A 21,567-nucleotide genomic window follows, 5' to 3' on the forward strand; every position below is an offset into this window, starting at 1 on the left:
ACCATTGGAACAACTTACCAAGGGCTATGGTGGATTCTCTATCACTGACAATGTTTAAATCAGGATTGGATTTTTTTCTAACAGACCTGCTCTAGGAACTATTTGGGGGCAGTTCTCTAGCCTATGTTATACAAGAGGTCAGACTAGATGATCACAGTGGTCCCTTCTCGCCTTGGAATCTATGTAGCTAAGAGGAGTAATGTCTGCCATGAGGATCCAACCCCTGCTGGGGACAGCCTTGACCTGGATGAGATGAGATAGAATCTGGGGAGCTCACAGGACTGTTGTCGAAATCTCTCACCTGTGCTAGCATCACTTGGGATCGCTTCTTCTGAGGAGGCCTGGAGATCCAGGATGTATGGCTCTCTCTCTTGCTCCATCCAAGGGATCCTCTGAGATTTAGGAAACTGAAACCCTGTTCATGGGAAGGGCAATGGGTGAAGGTTCATTACATATTTCTGAGGAGTCACTCCAAAAAAGTTCCTTGAAATGTAACCCATTCCTCTCTCATCATTGTGCAGATGCAGGAATGTTTCATCCCAAAACATGGACAAATGTTTACCAAGACCATAACAAGAGTCACACCTGGGGTGTTGGTGCTATCAGACACAATTCCAGTAGGGAACAAAAGTGCAAAGACAAAGAAGAAATAGCAACCTAATAAGTTAGCATCATAACCTGAGTCACGCTCTGGACAAAGCTATTGAGCTTGGGGCTGATGTAGTCCCATCACTGTAGCATCTGAGTGCCTCATACTCTGGCTAGGTCTTCTGGCCCTGAAGTTTGGAGTATGGGGCTGTGAACTGGAGCGCTGGAGAGGAGCAGTTTTAATAAACTGGTCACTTCATGTATGTGACTAAATGGGAGCTGAAAATACTATGGTGTGCCCACAGACACGCTTGGCCAGGAGAGAACCCAGATCTCCTGAAACCCACTCCACAGGCTATTTTTGTCTCCTCTCATGTGCTCAGATCTGATGAGGCAGTATCTCTTTAAAATAATTAGCCATGCTTCAAAGAGCATTGAGCACCAGTGATTTAGGCCCAGCACTAAGCGTGACTTGAAGTATTGGTCAACTTTATAATGAACTCTCTGACCACGTAAGTTGTTGAAAATAATCGCCCTTGGAAACCCGGCATATTCTGAGTAATTTATTCTGTTTCCAGAAGTACCTGCTGAATATGCTGTAAAAAGATCTAACTGGAAAGTTGTCACCTGCACAGAAATGCATTTGAATCATCAAATTAGATTCATAAATTTATAGATTTTAAGGCCAGAAGGAAACATTATAACCATCTGGTGTGCCCTGCACAACGAGAATACTATCCACTCATTCCTGCATCAGGCTGGTATCTTCTGGCTATGCTCTAGTTTTCCCTCCAGTCCTGATGGAAAGATGCCGTATGATGGAGAAGCCACCACATCCCTAGTTTCAAGGGTTAATTTCCCTCACTGTTAAATACATGCGCCTCATTTCAGGTTCAGATTCCAGGCACTGGCTCTTGTTATACCCGTATTGGTTAAATTAAGAAGCCCACAAAGTAATGTACCTGCATGGAATGAAGGGGTCTGAATGTAGCTGGGACGGGGTCTGTCATTTACTGCAAGTTTGCCCAAAACTGTTGGTCCCTGGCCTGGCTCTAGGTGCTACCCCAATACAAAATAAATGATGTGTGTTCTCCCTAGGCTTTCTTTTAAACACTGACCTAGAGTAACTGGGGATAGGACTACAAAGAGATTTTCTATAATACCTGAAAACTGGAACACAAAATAGTGCCCGACTAAGGTCAAAGAAGCCAAAAACTTAGGGGTGATCAGTCAGGGCCTAGCGGATCTCATCCCTTCGAAGTTACAGCTGATTTTCAGTCTCACTCCCTTTCAAAAAATCATCCCTTTCTTCTCCAGTCCACCCCGGTTACACCAGAGTTAACTAATGCTCAGATTTCAGAGTAGCAGCCGTGTTAGTCTGTATTCGCAAAAAGAAAAGGAGTACTTGTGGCACCTTAGAGACTAACAAATTTATTAGAGCATAAGCTTTCGTGAGCTACAGCTCACTTCATCGGATGCATTTGGTGGAAAAAACAGAGGAGAGATTCATATACACACACACAGAGAACATGAAGAGGAAGATGATGTCTGTCTGTATCTGTGCGAGTTTTTTCATGAAGTTGACAGATTTCCACTCTATACGGCTAAATTCAGTGCCTTGCATAATGACAGGTTTCAGAGTAGCAGCTGTGTTAGTCTGTATTTGCAAAAAGAAAAGGAGTACTTGTGGCACCTTAGAGACTAACAAATTTATTACAGACAGACATCATCTTCCTCTTCATGTTCTCTCTCTGTGTGTGTGTATATAAAAATCTCTCCTCTGTTTTTTCCACCAAATGCATCCGATGAAGTGAGCTGTAGCTCACGAAAGCTTATGCTCTAATAAATTTGTTAGTCTCTAAGGTGCCATAAGTACTCCTTTTCTTAATGCTCAGAGTTTCTGGAGCTTTGTCTATGCTAACAGCTTCCAGAAAAAAACAGCAAGAGAGTGAAAGTGTCTGTGTCATTTCCTAATGTGGGATTTGGCACTTGTGCTCCCAAGTTGTCTGGACATTTGGCAAACCCGACTCTTGACCCCAGCTTTAGTTTCAGTTTCCCCAACTATCCCTCCGGCGGGAGACTGGGGGGCCATATTTCCAAGAGCTGACCACCCACAACTGGAGCCGGATTCTCCAAACCGCTGGACTCCCACTGTGAACCCAACGCGCTGAGTTCTGAAAACTCTTCCCGGGAGACTCGGTCCCTGACCCAATCCCGGGGCGGTCGCTCTCCCGGAGCTGGCTCGGCTCCTGCAGGCGCTCAGGGGAGCAGAGCCGGGGGAGGGGGGGCAGCAGCAGCTCTGGCATTCGCAGACCCCCACCCCCCCGGAAGCAGAGATGGGGCGAGGAGGGGCCGTTGGTGCCGAATCACTTTCCTGCCCGGCCCCAGCCCTTTCCCCGGGTCTCCCCCCCCTCACCTGCAGGCTCCGGCTCAGGGGCTGGTGTCGGCAGAGCCCGGGGCTGGTTCCAGCCCCCGGAGAAAGTCCCCGCGGCTGGGCACAGAGAGACGTTAGGGAAGGACTTTCACCGCACACACCCCACTGAGGAGCAGCTGTTTGTTACAGATTCGGCAACGTCTCTGACCCAGGAAGCTCAGCCTCCAATATCCGGAAAAAAGAGGCAGATCAGCTGGTCATGGAGAGGCTGGCCGCCTGCCCGTGGCCATAGCCAGGGCCCTCTGGTGGCCACAGCTGATGGACTCTCCTCCCCAACCCCTGGCCTGTGCTCCCCTTGGGACAGAAAGGGGGCTGAGGTATCGGCCCGGATCCTTCCCTTCTTCCTGAGCAGAGAGAAACCTCCAGACAGAGACCCCAGAGAAACCTGCCCCTGCTATCAGCCAGGGCTCCAGGCAACCCCTTGGCCAGGTGCCCACCAGCCATGCTGGAGCTATTCACCCTATTGCCAGCTCCAGATGCTCAAAAATCATGAGTCAGGAACACCAAAACCATGAGATTTGGTAACAATAACAGCTTTGGGGTTCTTTTTACTTGCCTTCTGTTTTCTGAGCCTTTAGGGTGTGCTGGGGTGACATTCTGAAGCTTCCTCCACAGCCGGGAGGGCTAGAAACTTACTTTTTCTTTAAGAATGAATGCTGAAATCATCATCACCCTACTCCAGGAACTGGGCTTTAAGGAAAACAATAATTATCATGAGACTCATGACAAAACCATGAGAGTTGGCGATGCTGCATTTATTTTGGGGACCCTCTGAGACAATCCCATGTCCCCCAGAATCTCAGTCCCACCCGCAGTCTCCAGAAGTCTCATTATTTTTATTGTTATTATTGGTGTGGGAGCACCTGGAGGCCCAGGTGTGCTCAGAGCCACACACACAAACAGATTTGTCTGCCCCAAAGAACTTACCCAATCTAACTATAAGACTAGACACAACAGGATAATACAGACAGACGATGGAGGAGCACAAGGGAACAAGGAGCCCATTCTGATCAGTGTGATAAACAGCAGCTCCTAGCCATTCTCAGCACCACCGCGGAGGTGACTTTTAGCAGGTGTTAGGGGAGCTGCTCCCCATACCGGGATGACATGGCAGGAAGCAGGGAGGTGCCGGTGGGGTGGGACAATGGAATACGTGGGTGAGGAAGGCTGGTGTTACTGGCAGAGCAGATGCTGGGCTTGACATCTCAATAGTGTAGGAGCGTGATACATCAGCCATGGAAGAGCCTTGCAATGAGTGGATTGTGTGTGATGCGGTGGAGAAGGGGAGCCAGCCAGGAGCTTGGAGAGAGGGGTGACGGGGTCACAGGAAAATGATCTTTGCGGCAGCAGCGTTCTGGACAGATGTAGGTGGGGTAAGAAGATGGGATCAGTCCCAGCCAGGTAGGAGGATGTTCAGTGATTAAGACGCGAGATGAAGGCCTGGATGAGAGGTTTAGCTGTGATGAAGGAACGGAGGAGATGCTGGGTTGATCATAGAGAAGTGATGCAGGAAGCAGACTGAGACATGGCCAGGATGGGGCCACCAGCCATGTTGAAACAACACACATTTTGCTGGCCTGCATGACAGGGATGGTGGTCCCCCCCCCCCCCCCCCCGACAGTGTATAGCAGACTGACTTGCCCCTTTAAAGGTTTGCCTGGGCCCAGCTGACCCTGATTACTAAGGAGGCACAGCTGAGCAGGAATCAACTTATTCCTCCATCAAGAGCAGAAGGAAGCTGTAGGGAGAACACAGTCTCAGGGAGAATGGAGTGTAACAAAGAGGCAGTTGGGAGTGAATCTGCTCTATCAGGGAGACCTGGGACTTCAGGCAGGAAAGGCCTGAGCATGACCTGATAGAAGGGTAAATGGATGGGCTTGGGAGGGACTTGAGAATGTTATCTTGCCAGTTTGTTATTTTAATAAAACCAGAACTTGACACGGGCTGTGAATGGACAACAGCCTGCGTGAATCATTGAAGAAGCTCCTTGAAGGGGGAAACTGAGGCAAGGGGCTGCTTGCAGGGCTGCCCTGAGGCCATGAGTGGGTGTGTGGCAGTCAGCCCCTGCTGACTCTGGGAAAAGGGGCTCCATTTTGGGGAGAGAGTTGGTGAATCCAGCCACAGCTATCCCCTATTTGACAGAGTACTCTGCTGGAGGGTGCAATATGATGAGCGGAACTGGAGTACAGTCAGGTTTCAGGGGGAGTTAATCTGTATGACATTGAGGCTCAGCTTTGCCAGCTGTTGGCTTGGCTGCTGCTGGACAAAGCTTACCTAAGGTGTGGAAAAGTTCTCTCCATCCTGCATACAGCAGGGACAGACCTTGTCCCAGTGGTGACTGTGGAGATAACCCTTCTGTCCGTGTGAATACAGCCAGGAGACATATGCAGTGTAGTTGTAGCCGTGTGGGACCCAGGATATTAAAGGCAAGGAGGGTGAGGTAATATCTGTTATTGGCCCAACTTCTGTTGGTGCGAGAGACAAGCCTCCAGGCTGCACAGAGCTCTTCGTCAGGTCCTGATGAAAAGCTCTGTGTATGCTCAAAAGCTTGTCTCTCTCCCCAACAGAAGTTGGGCTACTAACAGATTTAAGAATTTTATTAAGATGATGTTAAAATAAAAAGAAAATGGTACAGAGTTTAAGCATAAAAGTTTCTGGTTATCAGGGAATAATGTACAGATTATCAAGGGGTGTGAAGTTTAGGATCGGATGGCATAAGGAGTACATAATCTGCAATATCCCCAATTTGGGGTATATTACCCCCCTCCCCTCCCCGTGTCTCTCTACAGCCAGGACAAACGTTCCCTCTAATGGTGACAGCAGGAATATAACATGGCCGATGCTTGGAGCTGGTAGAAATTTTTTTAAAACAAAAACACTTAGTCCATCAAAGACTTTTTAAAAATCCCCAGTTAGGTATTTCCAGCAGTTTTTAAAAGTTTTTCTATGGCAGTTTTTGAAAGAGAAATTAGCCTTTTGATTGTGAACAATGAATGAATGAACTCTCTTGTTCCTGTCTCAGGGTCGCCGCTTGCTTCCAGCATGGCCTGGTGCCCTCGGTGACACACACCAGCTCTCTGATTGGGCTCCCCTGTAAAGCCAGGTGTGCGTTAGGGATGCAGGGAGCCCCAAGAACCTGCCAGATCTCCGTGTAGTGATGGCACTCATTTAGCAATCCTGGGGCAGGGACGCACAACCAATGCCAGCAGCCAGCAGCCTGGTTCACAGCGGGCTGAAGGGTCTGTTGCAGAGTCCTAGCGCAGCATCATATTGGATGGCCCTGGGAAGGTAACTGGTCTGGCCCCAGAGGGTGGAGGTCTACGATGGGGAGCTGGCCAGGTTCATGGAGATTCAGGCCAAGCCCAGGAGGGTGCCAGTTCAGGCATTGCCTCCCGAACTGTGAATCCGGGGGCGGGGGGCTTAGTTGTTTGGCTTTTAAGTGTTTATGGGGAAGCCACACACCTCCAAGCGTGTGTGAGTCTCAGGGTCAAAGTTAAATCTGCAATGCACATACTGGCTGCTTGCAGGGGCTCTCTCCTAACCCCTGGGGTGGGGAATCTGCAATTTTACCCTTCTCCACCACCACCATTGTCACTGTCCTGGTTCCTTCTGTATCCACAACCCTGCACAGCACTGTGGGCACTCCAGGAGATTCCCCCTCCCACCAGGGCACTGCCCGAGGAGGCATTGGGCTAAATTTGGTTCTATATTCTGAGGCCTCATCTACATGACAAAGTTAGGTCACCATAAATTGCCCTGCATCGGCCTTTATGTACATGTGTCTACACTCAAATTTGTATCGGGCTGACATAAGTGACCCAGTATAGCAACACAGTCAAAAGCGCCACCCTGCCAAATGGCATCAAGCCATAGTCGACTTGCTGAAGTTCACACAGTGCATGTGTAGACATTGTGTTAGAGAGGCTAAAACCTCCTGAGACTCACCAGCCCCATCTCCATGAGGTTAACAAACCAGATAGGCTCAGCCCCCGACTCTGCTGACATTGCTGACTCAGGCAGTATTAGAGGGCTTATTCCTTCACCCGCTCACTTCCCTGGTCCTTCTCTCATGAACAGAGAGCAACAATACCTGAAGTCCAAAGGTGCAAACAATTCAATGTATATTGGGGTGAACTTCCAGCAAGCAATGATTCCAATTTCCTTCCTTAGTGTCCCCCTTCCCAGCTCTGACACGACAGAGCCTTGCCTGTGTTCCTGTTCCCATTCCCTACCTTAGCAAAACATAATTCCAATTCCCTCACCCCCATTCCCTGTTCCCATTCCCCCCTTACTTCCTGATTGACTGCAGACTATATAGTAAAACTTGAGTTCTGCTTAGCTATACCTTAACCTGTCATTTTACTGAAATTTAACTAACCAATCCTAACATATTGTAACATGTTTCAGAGTAGCAGCCGTGTTAGTCTGTATCCGCAAAAAGAAAAGGAGTACTTGTGGCACCTTGGAGACTAACAAATTTATTTGAGCATAACCTTTTGTGAGCTACAGCTGACTTCATCAGATGCATTATCTAACCAATTATATCCCACCACCTTAATTAGTTTACACCCAGCAAAATTAATTATGCAGCAAACAGAAACAATCACAGAACCAGACAAAGATTATACAGACAAACAATAGGGAAATGGGAACTACAGTGATTGAACAACAAAGAAATGAGGATTTCACATCCCAACTATTGATAAGTGAGTTCTTGCCAGACAGGATGCGATCAAACTAAGTTTCCTTTTACATGTTCTAGGCTCTTCCCTTTCTCTGGAGGGGATAGGCATTATCAGGACAGGATTGTATTCCTAACAACCCAATAGCACCTTATTTCAGTGTGACTGGTGAGGATGTGATTGTTCACTTCCCAGCTTATGGCTGCTTCTGCTGCTTAGCAAAAGGCCTTAGCCTAAGAACAGGGCCTCAGACTGTCAGAGTAAGAGACGGCCCTTACACCAGCAGACAGTGATTTTGATTCTTTCTTTTATACCTCTATAACTAGCTAAGTGATAAAAATACACCAAAATTCTTGAAGTATAGGCCTTTGCAGACAGGCCTGAATACCTATATCCTAACAGGCAGATGTGGTGTTCACGCCCCATTGAGGTGAATGGGGAGATCACATCTCTGACTGCAGGGTTCACTGCCCACTGGGAACTCCCCAAAAGCAGCTAGCTAGTCTGGGCGCCTGGGACCTGGACAGCCTGGGCTGGGACAGAGAGAAGTCACCATGTGTGACCCAGGGACCCTTTGGTGACAACTGACAGAGAGCACTGGGGGTGCACAAGGATTACAGGAAGCCTTGGGTTGGATATACGTATAAATAGTTCACCCAAAGCTATACCCACTAGTCAACATAATCACTGTGAGATATATGTACAGCTAATACATAAGGAGTTTCGGATCTAGACTGACAATTACACTTTTGAGGTCTTGGTGTTAAGGCAGGTGACAGACCTCGGGCATGTTCCAAGGCAGGAGGTAACACATACCTGTCTCCCAAGGGAGGCCCATCCATATAGGTGAACTATGTGGTCACCTAGGGTGCCAAGTTAAATGGGGCGCCAAATTCAAGGAAAAAAAATCAAATAAAAAAAATAATAAAATGAAAAAAAATGAAAAAGGTTAAAAAAAAATACAAATAAAATAACAAAGATGTCATTATTTCAATTCCCATGCTTGTATGGAGGGAATATGAATTATAAATCATTTCTCTACATTTCTGAGAATTTATTAATATGTCAAATCTTTTATGTACTGCAAAAATAAATAATATTTTAGCGAATTTTTTTGTCAATTTGCGACATAGGGTCAAGATGGCCCACTCTGCAATTTTGATAAGCAATAACTCAGCCACAATGAAACACATCCGCCAGTGGCAAGGGCTGCAATGCTAATGACACCTAACTCGAATATACATGTAAAGCGGAAATTCATGTAGAGCGGAGATATCGCGAGTTGATACATGTCAAACATTCATTTTTACGCACATCGCAGGTAGATGGTTAAGAAACAAGCGAATACTGTGGAAAATTGTGTTTCTTGGTGCCAAAGAATAAAGAATAACATCTTTCAGCATTATAAATCCAAAATGTGACCATTTTTAAGTGTTATTAAACCTTAGCGTTATTGGGCTGTATAATTGTGAACTTTTCTTTGTTATAACTGGTTGACATGTAATAAATAAGGTCCATAAAAGAAAAGTAACAGCGTTAACGCTTAATAGACTACGAAAGTGAGAATAAAGAAAAGGAGTACTTGTGGCACCTTAGAGACTAACAAATTTATTAGAGCATAAGCTTTCGTGAGCTACAGCTCACTTCTTCGGATGCATTTGTCACACTCCAAGTGGGCAACTGTGTGGAAGGGGATTATTTTCCAAACAACCGGTGTTGGGTTATAACATCGAAAAAGGTCATTTCGTTTCTGTGTAAATGCTGTATCTAACTGTTTTAATAGGTAAGAGAGTGTGTTACTAATCATTGAACCTTTAAGCAGTGAAAAGACGTGTTGGGATGGCTGCAATGTGGTTTAAATCGCCAACTATGTGTTGTGTCAGCCATCCTTAACACTATAATGCTTGCAGTTGGGAGTACAGTTAGTACATAACATATTCAAATACCTCATGGCATAAAGAGGAAAAAGAAAACCCTCAGGAGCTGAGTATCGTAAACGGAAGGCTGAGAAAGAAAAGGACCAAGCAAAACAGCAGAGATCCTTCCTGAAATAACTTCTCTTTAATCCAAATAAAGATGGAAGCAGTTCACAGCATCCAGATGAAGGAATCTTACTCGGAGGGGAGGTTAGCTCACATTCGCATGGAAGCAGTTTGGAACATCAAGATGAAGGTAGCTCACATCCCAAAAAAGCAGTTTGGAAACTCAAGATGATGGAAACTTACTTCTAGATGAAGGCAATTCACAGCATCAGACTGATATGGAAGTGGAGAAAATTTATTCACCTTTAGAGACATGCAGAAATTGAAGTAAATGAAGTAGAAGGAAGAAAGGATGAGGAAGTTACAAACAAGTTAAAGTATGGGGACGCAGCTTCATGGCCCAGATGTGATGACAGTGGGCGGCAAATTCTTGTGGAACATGGACACGAACAAGTTCATGAATTTCCCTTCCTTAAGGGTGGAAATAAAAGAAAATTCTCTGCTCAGCATTACAAGAGGAAATTCATTAATGGGGAAGAAATTCATCAAAACTGGTTACAATATTCAGTGTTGAAGGACTCTGTGTTTTGCTTTTGCTGCAAGTTGTTTAGAAATTAGGCAATTGGTACATCACTTACTGAAAATGGTTCAAAGGACTGGAAAAAACATATTCTCAATTCTCTCTTCACACGAAAGAAGTACAAAACATTTGGAATGTTTTCAAAATTGGAAAGAACTTGAATTACGATTGAAAAAAGGAAAAACTGTCGAAGAAAATTTACATGCGATCAAGGAAAAGGAAGAATATTGGCAACAAATATTAGAGTGTCTGATTGCTTTAGTGAGAGTTCTTGGTGGGCAAAATTTAGCATTTTGCAGCCACGGTAGAAATTAAAAATTATACACGTCAGGTAATGGACTCTTTTTTTCAATTTGTTGAATACCTAGTTTTGTTTGATCCAGTCATGAAGGAGCATCTGTGTAAAATAACTGATCATGAATCGCAGGTTCATTATTTAGGAAAAAAATATGCAGAATGAACTGGTTCAAATCCTAGCAAATGCCATTAAAAAGAAAATTATAGAAGCTGCCCATTCTGCAAAATACTTCTCAATAATACTGGACTGTACACCAGATGTGAGTCATATTGAACAAATGACGATGATCATTTGTTTTGTGGATATGGAAAAGTCTGTAAATGAAGATAATGTTGAAGTGCTCATAAAGGAACATTTTTTGGGTTTCGTACCACTGAAGGAGATGACTGGAGCATTTACGGCTGAAACTATTCTACAAGAGCTCAAAACAATGTCATTATCTGTTGAAAACTTATGTGGCCAAGGCTATGATAATGGGAGTAATATGAAGGGTAAAGACAATGGTGTGCAAAGGAGAATGATGGAAATCAACCCTAGAGCCTTTTTCATTCCTTGCAGTGTGCATTCACTGAATTTGGTTGTCAGTGATGCTACTAGATGCTGTTCGGAGGCAAACAGTTTCTTTGACCTGGTGCAACGTGTTTATGTGTTTTTCTCAGGCTCAACATGCCGTTGGGAGATTCTGACTCACCATGTGAATTCTCTAATTGTGAAACCACTTAATCAGACAAGATGGGAGAGTCTCATTGCTGCTTTGAAGCCTCTTCGCTATGAGCTTGGAAACATTTATGATGCCCTAATTGAAATTTCTGATGATACTACCTTTATTGGATCATCTAGCAATATGGCATGTTCAGATGCAGAAGCTCTTGCAAATGGCCTTTCCAAGTTCAAATTTGTTACTTCACTTATTTTGTGGTATAATATCCTTTTTGAGATTAACCTCACAAGTAGCAGCTTCAGGAAAAGAACTAGAACATACATTCTGCTATTCAAAAACTGCAGCAAACTAAAAATATTCTGGAGGAATTCAGAAGTGATGAAGGGTTTGAAAGAACACCGGTAGATTCTCTTGAGCTTGCTGAAGAAATAGACTTTCCAACAGAATTTGAACCAGCACCAGTTTGCATTCGGCAAAAGAAACAACAGTTTTCATATGAAGGACGAGCCCCCCGCCCCCTTCAGAACCCAAAACAAAGGTTCAAAGTGAATTTCTTCTTTACAAAAAGAAAAGGAGTACTTGTGGCACCTTAGAGACTAACAAATTTATTTGAGCATAAGCTTTCGAAGGCATTATTATTTCGAAAGCTTTCGAAGCTTATGCTCAAATAAATTTGTTAGTCTCTAAGGTGCCACAAGTACTCCTTTTCTTTTTGCGAATACAGACTAACACGGCTGCTACTCTGAAACCTGTCATTCTTCTTTACAGTCCTTGATACTGGTATTCACTCAGTTGACGAAAGATTTCCACAGATGCAGCAGCTAGAGTCAGTATTTGGCTTTCTATATGAGATCCACAGCTTGCAAAAGAAAACAGCAAAACAGATAAGAGAATTTTGTATAAAACTAGAGTCGGCATTGACTCATGAAAATTCAAAAGACATTGATGCTACAGATTTGTGTAGTGAGCTTCAGGCTTTTTCCAAGATGACTTAAGAAACATTCCACTCCTGAAGAAGTACTGAAGTTTGTTTGTGAAAATAAACTCATAGACAGTTTTCCAAACATTTTTATAGTTCTACGCATTCTTTTAACTTTGCCAGTTTCCATAACTAGTGGGGAACTTAGCTTCTCAAAGTTAAAATTGATAAAAATATATCTGCATTCAACAATGGTGCAAGAGAGACTTCTTGGACTTGTCACAATGTCAGTAGAGCATGAAATAGCTGGAAAACTGGATCTAAAAGAACTAGTGACTGAATTTTCAAAACTTAAAGTACAAAAAGTTATGTTTTAAGAGCTGTGATACAGGAGGGTCAGGGAGCAGTGATAGAGTGTTAGAGGGGAAATATATAAGCCCAGGGCTAATTAAGGCATGGTTCCCTGTAGACTAAGGAGGGTGGCTACAGGTTAATTGAAGCACCTGCAGTCAATTAAGGCCCTGTCAGGAACCTAATAAAATCCTCCTGCTTTAGGTAGACAGGGAGGAGGAAGGAGAGAGGACTAGAGCTTGGAGGTGTGCTGTGAGACTTGAAAGATCAGAAAACTGAAGTAAGGGAGACCCCATCCCATCAGGGAAGGGAGACTTCCTTCCCACAGCGTCTAAGGACTGAAGGTACTCCATCCAAGGGGGAAGAGGGTATGAACCCACAGGGGTTGAGAGGGGCTGGGGCTCAGAGTAAGGAGCAAAACCAGACTGCTTCCCTCCTTTACCACCTTCTCTGGCCACTAGTGGGGCCCTTGGTGCCCCAAGAGCAGGGGCAAGGGGTGGCATCTTAGCCCCCCACCAAGTAAAAAAGTGCAGGACCCACCATACTAACACTGGCCATTTTGGCACAGAGTGTGTTTTATTCAGAGTGTTTTGTAAATACAGGTTAAAATTAATTGAAGAGTTTTCTTATTTCTTTCTGTATTGGATGTGCTGGTAATGGCAGTTAAAGCAGGGTAGTGTAATGTATGATTTTGGATTTGTAGTAATAAAAATTATTACATTTTTAATGCATTTTTATTTGAAATCGGACTGAAATATCATCTAGCTGTCATGTACAAATCTGTTCCGAAAACTTAGTGTCTTATCTGATCTCAGAAACATTGGTTGGACGGATGGACAAACTGAATAATTATGCCTCTGTTTAAAAAACACTTAAAAAACATTAAAAGGAAAAAAGGGGCAAATGTTTCCCAGTTTACCAAAAACCTCAGCCTAGATCTGCTGTTGGGGTTTGGGGGTGCTAATTCCATGGTTTGCCTAGGGTACTAGTTGCTGGCAGCTAGTCTAGGGTGCCCCTGCCCCCCTTCTGTGCCCCAACCCCTGCATTCCCTCCTATGCCCCTAACCCCTGTACTGTGTCAACTTCACCCCTAACTCCTGCACTCCCCTCCTGTGCCCATGTGGGGCAACTGATCTGGATGCATGGAGCAGCTGGCACTGCTGCTCACTCCCCCCCTCAAACACTGCTCCTCTGCACCGCCCTGTAGGGGGCATCTATGACACAGCCTGGGCAGTCCCAAAATTGTTTCTCCCTCAGGAAGTGCTTGATGATTCTGCCAACTCTGGCCAAGGCTGTAGGTGTTAGCTAAGAACTGACACACTCATAGCTGGAAACCAAACCAGTTCACTGTATGTTAATTTTGTTCAAAATAGGTATTAGTCTTTTAAGACTGTATTTTATGTTTAGATGCTATGAAATACCTGTAAATAGCTGCCTGCATTAATCTCACTTGTAATGTCACTATTCCAGGCTATCGGGAAATATGTAAATTTTTCTTTTATATAACTGAAAATGTTTGCTCTGAACTTGTGAACCCGGGCACAGGAATTGTCCCTCCCCCCTCAATTTAGGAGGCCTATCAAGATTAAACAGGCCATTAAGGAACATCACAATACAAAGGATTGGTGAATGGCCCTTACACCTTGGAAATGTTATGTGCATGGGCACTCCCCCTATAGGCTGAAAGATTAAACATAAAAGATAAAACAGGGTCACCCCAGAATTTTTTTTCACCGCTGCTCTTTGAACTCTCACAGAGCCAGAGACGCTAAACAAAATCACAGGTCCACCCTGAAAGATATTTTGAACATGCAAATTACCACACCTCGGTCACCTTTAGGAACCACAGATGGTAACTCATTGTGTCTCTGTTGGCTTGCTTTAACCTGTACATAACTCTCATTTCTTTTTCCTAGTTAATAAACCTTTAGATAGTTTATTACAAGATTGGCTACAGGCATTGTCCTTGGTGAAAGATCTAGGGCAGTGGTTCTCAAAGGTGTGTGTGGTTTTTTTTTTTTTTTTTCATGGACCACTTGAAAATTGCTGAGGGTCTTGGTAGACCACTTAATGATCTTTCCAAATGTTGTTTGTACCATTAGCTAACTATTGTAAAGCGCTTTGGATAAAAGCGCTATATTAAAAAACTTAGTAACAATAATAAACATTATTTGTTCAACAAATAAAAGCACACAACTCATAATTTAATATCAGTAGTCTCGCCTTTCTAATGCGTTGGATGTGCCCTCTCTCCCATGTCGTTGCAGCCCCTGAGTTGGGGCTGGGAAGGAGAGGGGGGTCTCTCCCCTGCCACAACAGTCACAGAGCTGAGGCTGGGAAGGAGGGCCATCTCTCACCGGCAGCTGCAGCCCTGGAGCTGGGGAAAGTCGCCTCTTTCTCCAGCTGCCGCAGTCCTGCTTGTCCCAAATTCTCCCCACCCCTTCTCACCCAACTACCTCCTCCCACCTACCCCCTATCTCCTCCCAGGCCACCACCTCACCTTACACATGCATCTTCTCCAGGATCCAGGCACCTAATTAGTGGAGCCAAACCTGTGCGTCTCCACTAATTAGGTGGGTGGCCCTTCATTCTCTTGTATGTGGCCACCCAGGCACACACCTTAGAGGGAACTATTTGCGGACCACCTAAATGGAGCTCACGGACCACTGGTGGTCTATGGACCACAGTTTGAGAACCTCTGATCTAGGGTACCAGTTGACCTGGGGTAAGTGACTGGGGTCTGGGAGCAACCTGAGTGCCATGTGACGTGTGTGTGTAAAACTGACCATCTATCACAAAGTCCATTTTGTCTGGTTGGCAAAATAGGCTGGTGAGTCTAAGGGGACTGTCTGACTCCATGGCAAAAGTGATAGCGATCCAGGAATTCACATTTGTTACTGGCTTGGTGAAATCTAATTACAGAACAAACCATCAGTTAAGGGTGTCTGCCTTGTTTTTGACAGTCTGCCCTGAGGCAGGCACTCACAGCCATGAGCTGCACCAGACAGCCTGACATAGGGATTAAAGAATGGGGAGATAGGTTAATTCCCTTTAAGTTCATTGACTGATCTCTCCTCTCACACTGACCCTGCAACTCTTTCCCAGTGCACGCGACTCTGGATCCAGGCATGGCTCATCCTGTCGGTGGATCGGAGACACGCGAGGCTCAGAGACGCATGGGAGGACCGGCCCAACAATCCAGAACGAGTTGATCTTGTTGGCTGTGGTTCTCGAGCAGGTGGCATTACTGGAAGGTGAGGGTGGGAAATGAGAGTGAGGGGGGACTGGAGGCTTGTAGGGAACCTGTGAGCAGGAAGGGAGTGAGGGGGTCTATCACCTGAGCATGGGTACTGACTCCTCTAGCTGAAAGGAGATTTCTGCCACCCCCTGGCTCCTTCCCACCAACGCAGCTCGATGGTGGGATTTTCCTGGACTGTGGGGTGGGCAAGCTCTCATTGTGCAGTATGACTGGCCAGTCCCATCTCTTCACTTTTACTGCCACCTTCTCTGGGTGCCCTGTCTTTCCTTCATGGCTTGTGGTGACAGTGGGAGGGGTGGGGGAGGTGAATGCAGGTACCTTAGCAATCTGCTTGGTTACAGAGAAGGGCTGAGGGGCTCTGCCAGTGGGAGCCAGGGGTTCTTTCATTTAGATGTGTGAGGGCAGGTCAGATCTCAGCTGACAACAGACACACAGGGAGGGAGGTAAACTCTGTAATACTAAGGATCCACGCTCCCTTTTCTCTGAACAGGGAATGAAATGCAGTGATAAGGATACAGGACTCACCACTGAGAAATGGACAGCCCCAGGAACCACTGTAGACTTAATGTATAGAGTCCTACCAAATTCATGGCCACAAAAAAAACATGACAGACTGTGAAATTGTCTCCCCCATGAAATCTGGCCTTTTGTATACTTTATACTATAGGTAAAAGTATACAAAAATACAGCATTTCTCAAATTGGGGGTCCCAATCTAAAAGGGGGTTGCAAGGTTATTGTAGGGGGGAGTTACATTATTGCCACCCTTACTTCTGTGCTGCAGCTGGCATCAGTGCTGTCTTCAGATCTGGGCACCTGGCTAGCAGCTGCTGCTTTCAGGCCACCCAGCTCTGAAGACAGCACAGAAGGAAGGGTGGCAATATTGTGAACCCCCTACAATAGCTTTAAAAGCCTCTTTTGTGTCAGGACCCCCAGTTTGAGAAACACTGAGGCTTAAGGGCTTGACATGTTTATATTTTGCCATTTTAAAAATGCATATTCATGTTACACCACCATGAAATTTAAGATTTAAATATCTGAAACTGTGAAATTCTGGAGAACTGGAGAACACTTCAATCTCTCTGGTCACTCGATCACAGACCTAAGAGTGGCTATCCTTCAACAAAAAAGCTTCAAAAACAGACTCCAACGAGAGACTGCTGAATTGGAATTAATTTGCAAACTGGATACAATTAATTTAGGCTTGAATAGAGACTGGGAATGGATGAGTCATTACACAAAGTAAAACTATTTCCCCATGGTATTTCTCCCTCCCACCCCACCCCCCACTGTTCCTCTGATATTCTTTTTAACTGCTGGAATTAGCCTACCTTGCTTGTCACCATGAAAGGTTTTCCTCCTTTCCCCCCCTGCTGCTGGTAATGGCTTATCTTAAGTGATCACTCTCCTTACAGTGTGTATGATAAACCCATTGTTTCATGTTCTCTGTGTGTGTATATAAATCTCTCCTCTCCTCTGTTTTTTCCACCAAATGCATCCGATGAAGTGAGCTGTAGCTCACGAAAGCTTATGCTCTAATAAATTTGTTAGTCTCTAAGGTGCCACCAGTACTCCTTTTCTTTTTGTGAAATTCAAGATTTTTAAAATGCTATGACTGAAACTTATGAAAATGGACTATGAATTGGAGATGTGAGTGCACCGTACAGCACTACTGCCTGACAGAACCATCATCTGCAGTCACATTATCTGGGCTAATGGAACCTTTCTGCTAGTCAGGGACAACAGCAACAAGGGCTGGCTTCAATATCTCTGAGTCCCTCTTAACAATACAAAACAGAACCGGCTATAGCCTTCACCCAGGAATCTGGGAAAACTGACCACCACCTCTGGGTGCCTCTAAGAGGTAGTACTGCCCCAATCGCAAGCACTGAGTCTGTGTATAACAAAAGAACTTTTTTATTAGAAGGGAAAAGGAACCAAGTGTTAAGTTGGGAAAACACCACAACCACTTTCCAAGCATGTGACCGCAGTGTGTTGGGCAGTGTCCTTTTCCTCAATTTCCCACATTGCAGTGGGAAAGTCCAATGAATGAATGTCCCTTTAACACATCACTCCCCTCTCCCACCGCTGCACTTCACTCACAGTTGCTGTCCTCAGTCAGCAAAGACCCAGAATTCAGAGGTACATTCAAAAAGAGGGGGAAGCATTGAGATGTCTCTGCAGTTGCTATGCACCTCTGCAATGGCTGCTTGCCTCTGGTCACTTGTGGCCGCTGTTGGATGTTTACCACCACTTCTGTGACACCATGTTCTGAGGTTCCACCGCTTAAGCCAGGTCTTTGGTGATTTCAGGGGGTAGGAGGGAACCTCACTGCCAGTACAGCTTCTGCATTGTCCTTCATTTCACTATCCCAGCACCAGGTCCAAGGCATAGCCCAGAGACTGGCTATCAGGGATTCAGCTGTGGTAATTGCTGAGCAGAAATAATAACTCTCAATTGAGTCTAATCAGCTCTATTCTTAAATCCTGGAGGAGGAAAGATCAAATGGTGCCTAGAACTCTTTTTAAACAGAGTCCACATCACATACAAACCCCGCCCCACCCTTTCCCTTTATAGGGATTTGACATCTCTAGCCTCTGCTTAGAAAGTGAGGTTCAATTTAGGATGATCCCTTCAATCAGGGCAAGCAAAGCACAGTTCTGCTGCTCTTTACTTGTCCAATCAGGATAACATTTGATTGCCACTACTTTCAAATACTAGTGATTTATAACTCAAAACCATCTAGAACTGCTCACTTGGCAAAACAGCTTTATCTCCTGCCCACCTAGACAGAGTAGGCGTTAGTGCAAACACTGTCTGCTCCTGAAGTTCTTCCCCGCCCAAATCCGCTCTAGATGTTAGGGGAGAGCTCATTCAGACCCCATTTACACACTTTTTAATGCAGCCCAGCCTCTGGGTTGTGTTAAGCCATCTCTGTGCCTTGAGAGGATGTTTACACTAACCTGACCAGAATGACCCCCCTAGCCTTCTTCCTTTGTGGTTACAGTTCATTTCAGCATGTCTACCTAACACAAAGTGTTCTGTCCAATGTGCTTCGCTTTGTTCCTCTCTGTGCTGAACTTCTCCTGCCTCTGTGCTGCCCAATCACCCAGTAGACTCAAATCCTTGTGATCATTGAGAATTGTTCAATAGCACTGAAACCCCATCATTTCCTTGCTTCAAAGTGAAATGAGCCGAGATCAGGCATTTTGTGTAATACAGGATAAGTTGTTTGGGATTCATTATCTCTGCATCTCATTGCTAAAGATGAACAATCATCTCATACTGAAGAGATGAACAATTAGCTCATAATGATCAATTTCTTCTAAGAATTGAGCATATTTGCCTGCAATGTAGATCATGATTCCCTCAGATGTACTGGTTGTTGAAAGAGTATCTCTTCAAATTGCTTCACTCTCTCTGGTTTAATTGCAAATACTCCATTGCTGAACTGTCAAGTGTGTTCCTTAGTTGTACTAGGCCATGTAAGTCACATGGTATTGTTTATTCTTGGCTGGATTACTTTGAATTTAAAATCTGGTTTAATGGATTACTCACATGGGCAATGTCGAAATTCATTTCCAGACATCTGTGATAGTAAAGCCCAATTGCTTGAGAGCAAATGATCACAAAGGGGCATGAACAGGACCAAAGAAAACCCAGGCACAAATTCAAATAATCTTGTGGAAATTAGTTGGCATTATTCTCTGAACTCTGATCATTATTGACCAGAACCTCTGGTCTAATGGCACCCTGCTTCCTTCGCCCACTGATTCCCCACCTGCTGTCCATGTCCTCCACAGGCCCCAGCTAGTCTGCTGGTTCTGCTGACACCAGCACTATGGCTGCTCTTCAAGAAAACACGTGAGTTTAAGGAATGAAACTTTTATGAACATGTGACAGGCACTGACCAAACCCAGCAGGAAACCAACAACCCAAGAACCGTGCCGGAGGGAAGATGGTTTGTATGAATCCAGCCCTAAAGTACTGGGGTAGGCGCAATGGAGATGGGAATGGGGAGACTTCATTCTAGGGAGCTGGCACCAGTAGTAGGTTTCTTCTCTCTCCCTTGCACCACATCAGCAGGGGGCAGAGGGACTCAATAGAACTGAGGAGCGCCAAACCCACAAAGCCAAGGGGTCATCGGCCACTGCCGCTTGTTATGCCATGAAAGGGCAGGCAAAAGACTGGTGCCATGGGTGGGAATCAGCAGGCAGAGCTGCTGTTCCCATGGCGGCTGTGCCAGGGGTCTCACAGGGATTTCCCAGGCTGGGGGGTAGGGATGGGTAGAGCTGCTGTTCCCATGGCAGCTGTGCTGAGGGAGGGGTGTGTGTCTCTCGCAGGGACTTCCCGGGGTAGGCAGAGCTGCTATTCCCGTGGTGGTCATGGTAGGGGAGGGCCAGAGCTGTGATCCTGTGGCAGCCATGCTGGGGTTTGGGGAGGGGCAGAACTGCTGTTCCTGTGGAGTCGGTGCTGGGGGTCTCGCAGGGATTTCCCAGGCTAGGGGTGGGGGATGGGCAGAGCTGCTGTTCCCATGGTGGCCATGCCAGGGGTCTCACAGGGATTTCCCGTGCTGGAGTCTCCAGTGGGTGATAACGTTTGAGCTCTGAGTGAAGCTTTTCCCACAGTCAGGGCAGACATAGGGCCTCTCTCCTGTGTGGATTCTCTTGTGCTTGGTCAGGGCAGAGCTGGTGGTGAAGCTTTTCCCGCAGTCGGGGCAGATGTAGGGCCTCTCTCCCGTGTGCACTCTCTGGTGGGTGGTGAGGTGAGCAAACTGGCTGTATCCCCTGCCACACTCGTCGCACTGATAAGGCTTCTCGGCCAGGTGGGTTCTCTGGTGCCTAGCCAGGTATGTGCTGGTGGAGAAGCTTTTCCCACAGTCAGGGCAGTTAAAGCACTTCTCTGTCTGGTGCGTCCTCTGGTGCTTGATGAGGAGGGAGCTGTCAGTGAAGCCTTTTCCGCAGTCGGGGCAGACATAGGGCCTCTCTCCTGTGTGCGCTCTCTGGTGGATAGTGAGGGATGAGCAGTCCCGGAAGCTTTCTCCACAGGCCTCGCACCGATAGGGTCTCTCGCCCGTGTGCAGCCGCTGGTGTCTCGTGAGGTTTGAGCTACTGCTGAATCGCCGCCCACACTCAGTGCAGGGATAGGGCCTCTCACCGGTGTGCGTTCGCTGGTGTTTAATCAGGTCTGAGTTCACATTGAAGCTCTTTCCGCAGTCCCGGCATCGGTAGGGCCGCTCTCCTGTGTGCAGACGCTGGTGCGTGATGAGATGCGAGCTCTGGCTGAAGCAGCGCCCGCACTCTGGGCACTGGTAGGGTCTCTCCCCCAGGTGCAGTCTTTGATGGGTGATCAGATTTGACCTCAGGCTGAAGCTTTTCCCACAGTCCTCACATGTGTTGGGTTTCTCCCCGGGGCAGGGTCCCCTGTGGATTGTAGAGTCATTGTGTCTCCCAAAATATCCCTGAGTGTGACCGGGATTCTCCTGTCTCTCTTCTGGGTGGCTCTCCTGCTCCTTCTCTGACCTGCCCTGACTCCCGCAGGCTTTGCTCTGCTCGGGGGAAACATCCCCATCAGATCTCCCTGGTCCCACCTCATACGGTGCCACTTGCTCAGGACCTTCCTTCTCGGGGTTCTTCTCTTCGCTCTCACTCACCATCCCATCACCTGCTGGGACAGAGACAGAATCCAGACAGGAGTCACTCCCTGTGCCAGGGGAAACAAACCAAAGTAACTGCTGGGGAGATCAGAACACCAGCAGCTGAATTCCCCTCTCACCCACTCCGGAGAGGAGGGGGCAAATTGAACCTCCACATCC

General features: G+C 46.1%; 3 protein-coding genes across 6 annotated transcripts in view; 1 reads left to right on the plus strand and 2 right to left on the minus strand.

Moving 5' to 3' along the window:
• The window catches only part of LOC119842762 (zinc finger protein 239-like), a 605,953-nt gene extending 602,844 nt beyond the window's left edge, over positions 1–3,109 (minus strand). Inside the window, exon 1 of the mRNA XM_043496776.1 lies at positions 3,005–3,109. The gene's annotated coding sequence lies outside the window, so the exon portion shown is untranslated. The remainder of the gene's footprint in view (positions 1–3,004) is intronic.
• Positions 1–21,567, plus strand: part of LOC119842466 (zinc finger protein 271-like) — a 638,009-nt gene that overhangs the window by 179,013 nt on the left and 437,429 nt on the right. The window lies entirely within an intron of this gene.
• LOC119843027 (zinc finger protein 850-like) overlaps positions 1–21,567 on the minus strand; it is a 765,636-nt gene that overhangs the window by 22,605 nt on the left and 721,464 nt on the right. Inside the window, exons 4-7 of the mRNA XM_043497474.1 lie at positions 20,312–21,419; positions 15,582–15,741; positions 3,005–3,107; positions 302–415 (exon numbers count right to left, since the gene is read on the minus strand). Coding sequence (XP_043353409.1) covers positions 302–415; positions 3,005–3,107; positions 15,582–15,741; positions 20,312–21,419 — 1,485 coding nt within the window. The remainder of the gene's footprint in view (positions 1–301; positions 416–3,004; positions 3,108–15,581; positions 15,742–20,311; positions 21,420–21,567) is intronic.

The sequence above is a fragment of the Dermochelys coriacea genome, chromosome 14 (assembly GCF_009764565.3).
Source record: "Dermochelys coriacea isolate rDerCor1 chromosome 14, rDerCor1.pri.v4, whole genome shotgun sequence".
NCBI lineage: Eukaryota > Metazoa > Chordata > Testudines > Dermochelyidae > Dermochelys > Dermochelys coriacea.